This window comes from Megascapheus bottae, chromosome 5, assembly GCF_031878675.1.
Source record: "Megascapheus bottae isolate mThoBot1 chromosome 5, mThoBot2.hap1, whole genome shotgun sequence".
Taxonomy (NCBI): Eukaryota; Metazoa; Chordata; class Mammalia; order Rodentia; family Geomyidae; genus Megascapheus; species Megascapheus bottae.
This window is the reverse complement of record NC_143513.1, coordinates 40,806,248-40,820,185: the sequence shown is the minus strand read 5'-3', so window position 1 is coordinate 40,820,185 and position 13,938 is coordinate 40,806,248. Positions and strand designations below refer to the sequence as shown.

The 13,938-nt window shown below is 44.5% G+C and overlaps 1 protein-coding gene across 9 annotated transcripts in view; it reads left to right on the top strand.

The window, feature by feature from the left end:
* The window catches only part of Atxn7l1 (ataxin 7 like 1), a 233,649-nt gene that overhangs the window by 196,436 nt on the left and 23,275 nt on the right, over window positions 1-13,938 (top strand). For all 9 annotated transcript variants that reach the window (XM_090332970.1, XM_090332963.1, XM_090332966.1 and 6 more), the window contains one exon: window positions 10,755-11,065. In XM_090332970.1, the coding sequence (XP_090189096.1) occupies window positions 10,755-11,065 (311 nt within the window). The remainder of the gene's footprint in view (window positions 1-10,754; window positions 11,066-13,938) is intronic.

Below are 13,938 nucleotides of genomic sequence, written 5' to 3'. Positions count from 1 at the left end.
GAGGTGGGGTAGACCGTGTGTGGTTCCTCTTCTGTCAAAGCCTGCACACCACTGGCCACTCAAGCTTCCTGTCTACAATACTAGGAATTCAGGAAGTTGAGATCTGAGAATCCTGATTCAAAGCCAGACCAGGTAAACAAATCTAAGAGATCCTTATATCTGATAACTTGCAGAAAGCCAGATAGAGCAGTAGTCTTGAGCAAACAAGCTAAGGAACAATACTTTGGCCCTGAGTTTAAGTCCCAGCTTACGCATACAAACAAAACAGACTGTACAACTATCTGTACCTTATCCTCGGTACTCTGAGCAGTGAGCAGGCCCCCAAACCCTGAATGATCAGATGTGGCCTCGCATGGATGAATGACAATTCAAAGTTGAGGCATAAAGACAAGTAGTAGAACATTGTTTTTTGGTGCTGGGATTGAACCCAGGGCCTTGCACATGTGTAGAGATGAGAATTTTCATCAGGCAAGCCACTCTGAGGCTCGTGTTGGCTTACAGAAAGGGGCCTCTTTTAACAACTGCTATCAAGAACACTTAGGGTCAGGCTAAAGAGTGGGTTGCTGGACATCAGGGAAGAGCCAAGGTCTCTAACTTGATAGTAATGTCAGAGGTAAGGTGATATAGTTGTGACCCTAAAGGGTTTTTAGAAGTGTTCTGTTTTCTGGATGGGGGTGGCCTCGATGTGGGACTGCCTGCTCAGGGTTGCATCCCAGTACTGGAGAGGAATACTTTGTGTGACTGAGGAAGTGATTGACACCTGGGATTTGAAGAAGGTGAGAGCAACTGATGTCAGAGTCCCTGGTAAGACAAGACAGGCTGTCATTTCCCCATTTCCTGCTGTGCTGGGACCAACTTAAAGGCCAAGGCCTTCCAGCCTTCCTCAGCCTTCTTTGGCAGGAAGATGGAGGATGTTCTCTGAGGAAACTGTATCTCCCCAGGATCAGAATTGGCCCATAGAGACCCAATTGTTGTGGCTGTGGGAGGCCAGTAGCCAGCCCTGCTACTGCACAGCTTGTAGCTCCAACAGTGGAAGCCAATGACCTCTGGTGGCCGCAGAGGGGAGTGTTCCCTCTTGTTGCTCACGAAAGCAACCAGTCTTGGGCCAGCGTTAGGAACCAGATGCTAACACTAGGACCCTGTCTGCACCAGCACACCCTCCCTGCTAATCTGTGATCCTACCTTGGAAGGTAGCCTGCCCTCACTGACTCTGCGTCCATCTCTGCAGTAATGTGGAATACTGTGGCTTTCCGTGTCTCTTACATGGCTGTACTTCTCAGCTATGAAAGAAGGCACTGAGCAGCTATGATTCGCTTGATCTAGGATTGTCCTTAAAATCATCCAGAATTCATGGCTCAAGCCCACCTTGCTGCCAGCCTATTGCTGCATTCCCAAAAGCAGCCTGTGCGACATCTGCTTCCAGGACTCTATTCTTTCTTCTTACCCTTTGCATCTCTGAATTTGCTGATTTTTCCAGTCCTCAGGAACTAGGGATCCTTAGAAAGTTAGTGTTTCTTGGTCTTGCCCTGGCTTTGGAGACTACTACCCTAAGAAGCTCTCAGTAACAAAGACTAGGAAGGGAGCAACAGACCAGCAGGGAGATTGCTGCTGCTGGAACCTCCTGCTTTATCTAGAGCAGCCTACAGGAATACTAGTATAGTTTATACACACACACACACACACACACACACACACACATACACACACACACACACACACACTACAGGGATACTAGTATAGTTTACACACACACACACACACACACACACACACACACACACACACGCATGCATGCACGCACACACGCATGCACACATTCTCTTGAAGACATCCTAGAACCTCAGAAGCCCAGGTGGGCCATGCTGGAGGGTCATGGGAGATATGGTAAGATGAGAGGAATTCCTGTTCACTTTTTCAGCATGATCTACCCAGCTTTATTCACCAGTTCAGGCTTGGCAGTGCCTAGGGATGGTGAAGCCAGGCTGAAAAGTCCTGGAAAGGAACCATTGAATCATTGTACCCTAGAAGTGTTTCTGTCTGTTGTTCTCTGTGAGTGTAGAAACGACCTATTCCCACCCATCTGCTGCTACCCTTGTCCACCCTTCCTATTGGTCCCCATTATAGAACAAAAAATGAGGAGGAGGACAAAAGATAGTGGCCATGGCTTACTTGCCTCTCCTTCCCCTCCCACCCCCCCAGGATGTATGTCCAGAAGCATCAAGGTCTGTGGAGAATGGAAGTTGCAATCCTCTCTCATTTTTACCTTGCAACAATCCTTTGAAGGTCTGCTATGGGCCCAGCACTAGGCCTTATCTGTTACCTCACTTAATCTTTTCAGATACCAGTCTTCATCTTACTGATAAGGCAACTGAGGCACAGAGCCATGAAGGGCAGGGAGCCACATAGACAGTATAGGATCAGTCTTCTTTAGCTTCCCCACCAAGAAAGAAGGGAAAAACTGAAGCCAGCACTCACCCCCTATTGCCAGGCCATCATCTTTTTTTCTCATTCTCACCGAAGTCCTCAGGGGCTCACTGAGAACCTGAGCCAGGAAGCCATATGCTGTCCTATAATCACTCATCCAGTGACAGCAAAGGCAGGAATCCTGTGTAGGTTTTTCTGATTTCAAAGCCTGTGTGCCTACTCCTTATCTTAAGCTCTGCTGCAAGACCCTCCACATCCAACAAATGTACCAGAACACTTCATTCAGCCCTACCATTTCTTATATAATTGCTTCTGGTCTTTTTATAACTCATCAAAGTCAGCTTGTTTATTTCCCCCCCTCTCCCCTCCACACACAACTCTAGAAGAGATGCTATGTCATTTCTCTCTGCAACTAATCAGCCCTGCACCCAGCTGAGGAGCAAGACCTTGGCATCTATCACTGGTGAAGATACCACACCTCCCTTGGCCAGCAATGGGCACTTGCCAAGCTCCCCTTGGTCTATGCTGGGCTGGAAAGAGAACCTGTCAGTCATTTTTTTTTTACCTCTACCACCAGGTCCACAGGACCACTCACCCTCAACCACTGTGTGGTCTAACCACATTTCCCCAGTTTACTGAACATGTGGTATATGGAAGAGAATCCAAAACCATACAAAGTCCAGCAGACATTATATACTGTGTTTCCTCTCTCACCACTAAGCCATGAAATAATAGGTTGATCTGGTGGGGTTTTTTTAATTTACCGAGCCTGTTGTTGAATACCCTCTTTTTTGTCTGCTGTAAATGTTTACAAATTGGCTTTCTGAAAGTTTTCCCAGTACTTTTACACACACACACACACACAATTTATTCATCCACTGGAAATTATATGGCATCTATTCAATCTGTCACACCTGGGTAAGACCATGACTCAGTGATGACTGATTCTACCCAACTTCCAGTTTTCCAGAGTATCCCAAGTATTTCCTTAACTTAAGGAATTTAGATTAGATGTAAATAATTTCCTAGAAGTCACCAAAATGCATGTAATGACAGTCAAATAGAACTCCTTCTCCAAGAGCCTTTTTAATGAGGATAAATTTCTTTTTATTTGGGATGACTTAATACTATCACTGCTTAGAAGACAGTAGCCTGTGTAAGCCAGACGATCAAGGATCTGCCAATAAATCAGAGATACTCAAAATTCTGCCAGGCCAGTAGCCTAGGCACATGGGCCTTTGTTGAAGGAAGTGGTGAAAGGAATCAGACAGCTGAAAACTCTCATCAGACACATAACCCAGAGCGCAAATACCATATGTCCTCACAGTTCTGCCTGTCAAATCCATCTTTACCCTGCTCTGGTAAGTGGAGAAAAGGCTGGCGATAATTTCTGCAAACCTAAAGACTTTCTGAACCATTCTCTTAAGGCATATCTGTTGATGATAGAAAAATAAATCATGATCACTAGGAAAGTGGAGCTGGCAGGAGGGCAGCTGGCTCTGCAGCACGGTGGTGGCTCTTGAAATGACATGGTCATAATTCTCCACCTCTGCTCTTTTGCAGACATCACTGATCAGGGAGGGGAATGTGCTTGATGCCAAGAAAACCATTTTTCTTTAAGCCAGAGGACCTGCCTTGCTTGTTCTAGAAAGATCAATCCAGACAGATCAAGCACACAGGAAGAAGATTTGGGCAGCCAACACCACACAAAAGAAACAGAAAGTAGGCACCTCCCTATGGTGCCAGGGGGTGAGAGGGGACCATTCTTGACCCTGGGCTACCTTTCCAGGACTGAGACAAAGGCACAGAGATAAGGAAGAGGTAAGTCCAGGGACTTAGACACAGCCATAATGAACTGCAGTCCTAGCAGTACAAGTTCATGCCAAAGCAACGAAACAGACATTATAAAAGCAGAGGAGCAGAGTGGGACCCGTCTTTCCTTTTCAAATCCTGCACCCAAAGAAAGTAAAATAGTGAGGTGATCAGTACAATGGATGGTGAAACTTGGGGACGTATATAAATGCATCCTTCAAGACTGAAAGGGAGTGCTGGGAACTGGTAGCGCACACCTGTAAGCCTAGCTATATAGAAGCTGATATCTGAGGATCACAGTTCAAAGCCAGTCCTGATAGAGAGAAGTCTGTAAGACTTATCTCCAACCACCAGAAAACCAGAAGTGGTGCTGTGGCTTCATAGTAGAGCATTAGCCTTGAGCAAAATAGTTCAGGGACAGCACTCAGGTCCTTACTTCATAGCTGATTAGAAAGCACAAGAAGGAGGATTGGAGTGTGGTCTGAGATCAGCCCTGGGCAAAAATGGAAGATCCACTCCAAAACAGTAAATCAAGAGGGGCTTAGGGCATGGTTCAGATGGTAGAGTACCGGCTTAGTGATCATAAGCCCCTTTCAGATTCAGTATCAGAGAGAGAGAGACAGAGACAGAGACAGAGAGAGACAAAGAGACAGACACAGACACAGAGAGGCAGAGAGGCAGAGAGGCAGAGAGGCAGAGAGAGGGACACACAGAGAGAGACTGATGGAGAAGGAACTGAACTTTGTAGAGTCTTTGACTAAACTCAGGGGTAACTGCCAGGTTTATTTATCACCTATACAAATAGAATAGTGTATTGCTTAGTCAGTCTCCTGGGTTTACCAACCACCCCCCCAACCCGCAGCTTCTCATACAAATAAAGATGTTTGATTTGCTCTGATGAGAAGCAGAAAAGATGGGAGATGCCCATACTGTGAGAGCAAGGTAAGGGTCTTTGGCTTCTTTTCAAACAACAAAAAAATTAAAGCTGTCATTCAGGATCCTGTGGCATCTGGAAGGAGCCCAGCCTTTCGGGTGGGTCACCTCACTGCCTGGAAGTAAGGGCAGAGGAAGTAAAAAGACTGTGGAAAGGGACAATGGGAGCAAAACAGAAGGCAATTCTGAGGTGGAGGATTTCAGTGCACTCTTTAACAACAAGATCTCTTCCTTAAAGATGGTTGAAGCTCTTAGGCTGGTTTTCCACATTGTGTGGCACCATGGTACAATCATTTCTTCCTTCTTTTCTTGGTGTAGAACCTTGGGACTGTTGTCAGTAGCAGTGAGTGAAGAAAACTAACTTGACAGACGGATTGATGGCTAAAGTATTATGTATTGGGCGTGCAAGAAAATCAAGGTCATATAAGGTCAATGAGTGTTGGGGGGGTGGAGGGTGGGCCCACATGTGCATGCTTCCCCATCTCTCCTCTATTTCTAGCTTTTCATCTTCATCCTTCCCTCTCTTTTCCCACCTCTCCCTCTTACTTTCCCTATCTATCTCTTTTCCTTCCCCTGGAAACATGTTTGATCCTTCTCATTATAGCTACCTGCCTTTCTACTCTTCTCTGTCTTCTCTTACCCGCACCACCTCCCCTTTCTCAGTCCAGGCCAAATGAAGGTACATCAGAGAACCAGTACCAGGGACAGCTCTCAGGCTGTCCTCCAGATGGAGTGGGTCAAGAGCCCTCCTCCAGCAGCTAATTCCAAGCACTGTTCATCTTCCAGAACATTGCACATCAGCTTTTCTTTCTTGTTTCTGATGAACTCCTTTTACATCCTGCCTGTGGACACTGGAACTGAAGTCCCACTGAAATGCTGGAAGCATTGACAGTACAGGAAATGAATGGACCATTCTTTTTAAGTAGTCACAGGCCTTAGCTGGCCTAGTACAAGTTTAGTATACATAGTTGGCAAAAGTCCTCCAAGATACAAATCAGCTGGCCCACTGGTCCTGATGTGTGGACCTAGTGCACCTGAGTTCATGTGGCTGCCTTTCAGAGTGTATTTGGTACTAGACATTGGCTTTGGAGAAGTACAGATTGCACATGAGCATTGGAGGGGCAATTTATAGTTGCTCTGGATTATTCTATTGCAGGCATCCTACCTTTCAGCTGAGATCATGGGTATTCAACATAAAATTAGGGCACTATTGGATGCCTTATGTGTACTTATACAAGAAGGTTTAGCCAGGTGCCAGTGATTCATGCCTACAACCTACCTACTCAGGAGGCTGAGATCTGAGGATGGTGGTTCAAAGCCAGCCAGGGCATGAAAGACCATGAGACTCTTACCTCCAAATAACCACCAGAAAACTGGAAATGGTGCTGTAGCTCAAGGGATAGAGTGGTAGCCTTGAGCTGAAGAGCTCACTGACAGTGCCCAGGCCCAGAGTGCCACGCCCCATGACAGACCAAAAAAAAAAAAAAAAATGGTGTTTTATACAACAACAAGATTGTATGAATTTTATAACTTGTGAGGTTTAGGGTTTCTGTACACTTCAAATTAATAAAATATATGACATTTATAGATATACTACAGTATATAAATACACACACATATATATGTATATATGACTTTGAGCCACAGTGCCATTTCTGACTTTTTTTATAATTAATTGGAGAAAAAAAAGTCTTAGACTTTCCTGCCTGGGCTGGCTTCGAACCATGATCATCAGATCTCAGCCTCTTGAGTAGCTAGGCATTAGCCACTGGCACCCAGCAATATTTTTGCCATATAATATATATTGTGTCATATATTTATTTTTAAATATATTTATTAATATAACATATTTACAAATACAATATGTTAATAATTATTTTAACGTATTTAATATTTAATATATATTTACTTAATATCAATTTAATTACTTAATTTAACTAATCATTTGATAGTAATTTAATTATTAAACTTACTTAATATTAATTTGAATATACTTATTAGTATAATATATTACAATAATTAATGTATTAATAAACATAAATCTCACATATTAATATACATATATTTTAAATAGACATATAGGACATAAAATTTACCATTTTAACCAGTCTTAATGTGCCTTCATTATTGTGTAATAAATCTCTAGAATTCAAAGCAAACTCTTACTCATTCCCTTCTCCTACCTGCTTCCTGGCAACCACTATTCTGTGTTTTGTGTCTATGAATGTGACTAGTCTGTGTACCTTGTTAAGTGGAATCAGATAGTATTTGTTGTTTCATCACTAGCATATTTTACTTAGCGTACTGCCAAAGGAAAGATTCCTCCTTTTTTCATTTTTGTGGGTCATGGGACTTGAACTCTGGGCCTGGATGCTATCCCTGAGCTCTTCAGCTCAAGGCTACTGCCCTACTCCTGAGCCACAGCTCCACTTCCCATTTTTTAGTGATTCATTGGAGATAAGAGTCTGTGGTTCTTTAGTGCCCAGGCTGGCTTTGAACAGCGATCTTCAGATCTCAGACTCCTGAGTAGCTAGGATTACAGGCATGAGCCACCTCACCTGGCTTAGATTCCTTTCTTTTTAAGGATAAATAGTACCACATTTGTTTATCCACTCATGCTTTGTATTGGTGGTCATTGGGCTCTTGCAAATGATGCTGCTATAAACATGGATATTCAAATAACTTTTTGAGATCCTGATTTTTATAACTTGCCATTTAAAAAAAAAACTGATGAAGAAGTGAGAATCCTATTTCACAACTTTACATATTTTTAGCATTTGGAAAGAATCAGGGATGTAGCAATGTCTTTGTTTCCTCCTGCTATAACAAAACCCCAGACTGGGTGACTTATAAAGAAAAGATATTTGTTTTGCACATTCTGAGGGCAGAGAGGTCTACGATCAGGATGTTGGTATCTGGCAATAGTCCTGAAGCTGTGGCACAACATGGCAGAGGGCCTTTCATGATATGGGTGCAGTGAGGAAGTGTGTTAGCTCAGGTCTCATTCCTCTTAGTATAAAGCTACTAATCACATCATCGGGCCCCCTCCCTCATGATTTCAGGGAACTCTGATTACCTCTCAAAAATTCTACCTCCAGACACCATCAAAGTATGAACTTGGGGGTGAAGTTTCTTTTTTTTTTTTTTTTTTGCCAGTCCTGGGCTTGGGCTCAGGGCTTGAGCACTGTCCTTGGACTTTCTCAAGGCTAGAGCTCTACCACTTGAGCCTCAGCACCACTTCCAGCTTTTTGCTATGTATGTGGTACCGAGGAATCGAACCCGGGTATTCGTGCATGCTAGGCAAGCACTCTACCACTAGGCCAAACTCCTGGCCCCATGGGGGTGAAGTTTCTAATGTGAATGTTGGGGTAGCACATTTAAATCAGGGCAAGTACTAATGTTACCAGGGAGCATCTTTTTTTATTTTTTTATATTTTTAAAAAATATATTTATTTATTGTTATTATAAAGGTGATGAATAGAGGCGTTACAGTTATGTAAGTCAGGTAAAAAAATGTCCTTACCAACTTACATGTGAGTGCTTAGAGAATCACCATTAAATAGACAGCAACAGCAGGTCAGCTCTTGCTCTCATTGACTGGGACACCAATCAAGGGCAGAACTGGCAAGAACATCACGTATTACTAAAATCCTCCATTCCGGTTTCCTTTCCCACAACTTAAAGTCCCACACCACCTTTCTCCCAACCAAGAAGGCACACTATCCAGGGGGAAAGTCAGGATTGTCCAGTCACAATCAGTTCCGCCATGGTGTGTCTTTTTCCTTTTACCTACTATCTGGGATTCTATTTCACAGTTAAAACAAGAGCAGATGCTGCAAAAATAATTTCATGGATGAGTTAATCAAAGAAATGATCTGCCAAGTGCTGGTGGCACACACTCATAATCTAGCTACTCAGGAAGCTGAGATCTGATGATCAAGGTTCAAACCCAGCTGTGGCAAAAAAAAAGTATATAAGATCTCCAATTAATGGGTAAAAAGGCTAGAAATGGAGCTGTGGCAGAAGAGATAGAGCTCTAGCCTTGAGCAAAAAAAGCTCAGAGACAGTACCCAGGCTGTGAGTTCAAGCCCCAGGAAAGAAAGTGGTTGGGGAGGAGCAATGGAAGGAGGGTAGAAAGGAGGCAAGGAGGGAGGTAGGAAGGGAGAGGAAGAAAGAGAGGAAGAAAGAAAAGGAAGGAGCCAGGGGCTCATGCCTGTCATCCTAACTACTCAGGAGGCTGAGATCTGAGGATTGTGATTCAGAGCCAACCCAGGAAGGAAAGGTTGTGAGACTCATCTCCAATTAGCCACTAGAAAACCAGAAGTGGCGCTGTGGCTCAAAGTGGTAGAGTACTAGCCTTAAGTGAAAAAGCTTAGGGACAGGGCCTAGACCCTGAGTTCAAGCCCCACAACTGACAAAAAAAAAAAGAAGGAAGAAAGGAGAAAGGGAGGGAGGGAAGAATAGAAGGGAAGAAATGATCCATGAACACATCATAGCAAAGGGGAAGCCAGCCAGCCATTTGAGTAGAAAGGTGTCTCTCCTGCCAAAACTAGCCTCTCCTTCATGCCCTGCATTGTCTGCAGGCATGTAAGATCCATATTCTCAATCATTTGGCATTCAAATAGCTAAATTGGCTCCACTCTCAGCTCAAAGATGATTGGGGAACAAAAGTATTAGCATTCAACAGTCCTGCCAGGAGGAAAGAGAATCTGATTCTGAGACCAAAGCAAAGCTTATTCATCTCATCTTTCAAGACCTTGAGCCCGAGTCCTCCGCAGCCCCCAAACATAAGTTCCCCCAGCATTAAAGAGCTCCATCCATGACTGGAGAAATAGCAAGGAAATGGGGCGAAAGTGACAAATTCTGAAGAGTGAATGCATACCTTTGTGCTCTTGCCTTCTTAAAATTCATCTTCTCACCTGCCAGCCTGAAGAATTGCCTATTTCATAACTAGCTTCCTCAAATAGAATATTGGATACTGATACATGGCGGTTTACTTCATTCGAGCCCATCCCCAGGCTAGGAGAGTGATCCAGAAGCTCTCCGACAGCATGGAGTGCAGCATGCTGGCCTGAAGCCATGCCTCTGTGTGGCATGATGCTGTCAGCGCTTCCGAGCAGGTATCAGGCCCAATTGGGCCAAAGTGGGAGACTACAGAGCAAGGAGGCAGGGGCCTGATTCAGCAGTAGCCTGCTATCTGTCCCTCACAGACAGCATCTCTTCCTGGCTTCACAGCAGGGTCCTTGTTCTGCCCACGGTGCTATGTCAGACATGACCCACATACACGGCTTGATGGGGGTAGAGGGACTTACAGGATCCATGTGGACGATCCAGTGCGGGAGCTAATCAGTCAGCTCTGATCCATGCCCGGGCTCTGTGCCAAGCCTGCCACCCCCCCCCCCCATTGGTCCTCTCCACAGCACAAATCTCCCTCCCATCAAAACTGGAGCCATGCTGCTTGCTTAGAGGAGGAGTATAAATAAGTGATAAGGAAGTGTTCTGATACTGATAAGCGGGTGTAGCTTCTCAGTAGACCAGATGTATCAAAGAAGGCAATTGTGTCTGTTTGTTCCTTTATTTTTCAGTGTTCCGGTTCCCGTAGTCAGTTTAGAGAAAATTCCTAACCTAGTGAAGGCAGATGGTGCCAATGTCAAAATGAACTCTACAACCACTACTGCAGTCACTTCTTCCTCCTCCTCCTCCTCCTCCTCTTCCTCCTCCTCTTCCTCTTCTGCTGTCTCCGCCCCACCTCTAATTAAGCCCATCCTGATGTCCAAGTCGGTGCCACCTTCACCTGAGAAGATCTTAAATGGCAAAGGGATCCTGTCTGCCACCATAGACAAGAAACACCAAAATGGCACCAAAAACAACAACAAGCCTTACCGGAGACTTTCAGGTACGTGTCAGTATCATTCATGAGAAGATTAAAATGAGGTCCCTTCAGTAACCAAGGAATGATATAGTCATATAATTAAGCAGCTCTGTTTAATTCTTTTTTTGCCTGTCCTGGGGACTGAGCACTGTCCTTGGGCTTTCTCAAGGCTAGAGCTCTACCACTGAGTCACAGCATCACTTCCAGCTTTTTCTATGTATGTGGTACCAAGGAATTGAACCCAGGACTTCATGCATGCTAGGCGAGCACTCCACCACTAGGCCAACTCCCAGCCCTCTGTTTCATTCTTTAGGGGACATGGAGTATATTTACAAATAGGACCCCATCTAAAATTGCAAAGAACAGATTCTCTTATTCCAAGGGCAAATAAAGCCTCTGGCTTTGTTAAGTAGTTAGCAAGAATTACCGGCCCTGCACAGTGGCTCAGGAAGTAAGATGCTCTGCATAAACCAATAGTCTGTGAACTCTGAATTAGCAAATAGCTGTGCAACCAACCATGCTGAGTGTCTGGACATCCCCTAGCGGCTATAGAAGCGTCACTGCTGTGAGTCCAACAGAATGTCTCACAGCACGCTGGGTCAGCCCCTAGGTGTACTGCATAAGGAGACATGACCACCATCCATCACATCGCAGGACTCTAGGTTGACTGCAGGTAGAACAACCTCTTTCCCTTGCCCATAGTCAGGCTGGAATTCCCTCTAGGGCTGGCACCACATAGATGGGGTTGGAAAGTTGTCTGAGAAGACACGTACCTACTCTTTGGTGCCTACGTGGAAATCATATTACCTTAGGGATAGTATTCACTTTGCATTTGTCCAAGAATGAAATCTAGAAGTTCTGTTCTCTCCAAATGACCAAAAGTATAAACTTCATTACTTCTCCACACACCAGAGGTGCTATTTAATGATAGCCAAGAAAAATAAAATACATTGAGAGATAAGGTATCTTCTAGTGTGAGCAAGGCTTTTCAGCACTCTAGTAAGTATGGGTAATTTTTTATTTTCGACTTCATGTTTATCTGCATTTCTAGTTTTCTATTGTACATCTGTCACTCTAAAATTGTGTCTTTTTAAAATACTTCAGGCCTCAGGTCCAAAGCATTAAAGCAAAGCAAGAATTGTGCCTGGCACATTTTTCCATGCCTTATTCACACACTATCAAGAGAAAGGGAGCCCTGACGGTGTGGCTTAACTAGTAAAATGCCTGCCTTACAAGTACAGGGTCCTGAGTTCAAACCTCAGTACCATAAAAACATAAAAATAGTCATCAAAATCAGAGAAATGTAGAACCTGTTGTTGTCTACAAGCATTATAGGAGTCTCAATTTATGGGCTGAGTCCCCAGCTTCTCTCTTCCCAAATGGCTAATGCAGAGACAGGTGGCACCATCCCAGGGGAAAATTAAAAAGGCTGGTATCTTGAATCCAGAGACCATGGATCTCATTGCAGCAGAGCCATGACCTTGGCTTCCAGTTGGTGTCCCAGTCTGACGTTACGTGTGTGTGTGTGTGTGTGTGTGTGTGTGTGTGTGTGTGTGTGTGTGTTTTGAATTTTGTGGGTTCTTTTATTTCATTAGAGCTTTTTAAAGGGGGGGATGGTGGCAGGAATGTGGAATTGTGGTAGAGTGCTTGCGTAGCATGTGCGAAGCTCTGGGTTCAACTCCTTGGTACCACATACACAGAAAAAAAACAGAAGTGGTGCTGTGGCTCAAGTGATATAAACACTAGCCTTGAGAAAGCCCAAGAACAATGCCCAGGCTCTGAGTGCAAGCCTCATGACTGGCAGAAAAAAAAGGGTGGGGGGCAAAGGGTAGGGTGGCATTTTGATGGCTGTAAGAATGGCTTGCTTGCACAATATAACCACCAGTGCAGTGACCCTGAAACTCCTTTGAAACTAGAACATGCATTCATTATGCTCCAAGCTTATGCCACCAATTGCAGGCAGTTTTCAGCCTAGGGAAAGTCTCTTGAGTTTGTAGCCCTAGGGATGCCCAAGTTGCTGCAGAACCCCTGACAGCAGCAGCTGCCTCACTCACATACCCAGAGCTATGCATTCCTTCTCTGCAGGACTCAGGTCTTGCTAGGTGCTTTCCAGAAACTATCTTAAACTTTAACAAACCCTTAAAAGATACCCTCCCATCCCCACGTTTTCCAAGGATGTTATCCCAGAATCAATGACGGATCCTTAGATGTAACCTCTAGACAAGCCATCAACAAGAAAGCAGTCTAACCAGAAAGCAGAAAAGATATAAGGAAAGGCAGAGCAAGCTGAGAGATTACCAGACCCTGCTCTCTAGGCATTTGGGGTTCAGCCACACAAAGGAATCTGAGACTTTCCCCTGCCCTTATCTATGGCTCTGAGAATGTTCTGAATCAGGAAAATGATTAGCTGGTTCACATGGCTATTTGGAAAGCCTGCACTGAGGGCTTTGCAGAGCATGAGGGCCAGGTCAGGCTGACATGTCAAGGAACAATCTACCACTTACATGGGTAGCAGGAAAGCCAGGGTGGGGGCGGGGCTAGGACTTTGGGAGCAGCCTAGGAAGCAGAGGCTCCTGGGTCTCAGGTGCCAGTCCACGACCTGCATCTGCTATGCTCAAAGTGCCAAGAACTTGTAGGACCATTTTAAATATAATAGTGTACTGTAAGCAGCCTGGCTCTTTTGCCTCTGGTGCTGTCCCCCACCTTGCTAGACTTAGGAAGGCCGAGTTCAGAGGAGAGTGCCATCTTTCCCTGAGCTGTTCTTCAAGCAAATTAGCAGCCAGTTTAAAAAAAAAAAAAAAAGGAAAAGAAAAGAAAAATAGGAGAGAAAAAAAAATCATAGCCTGACATTGTCTCACTTGTTGGTACATATATGCATTTTTTAAAACGTAGTCTTA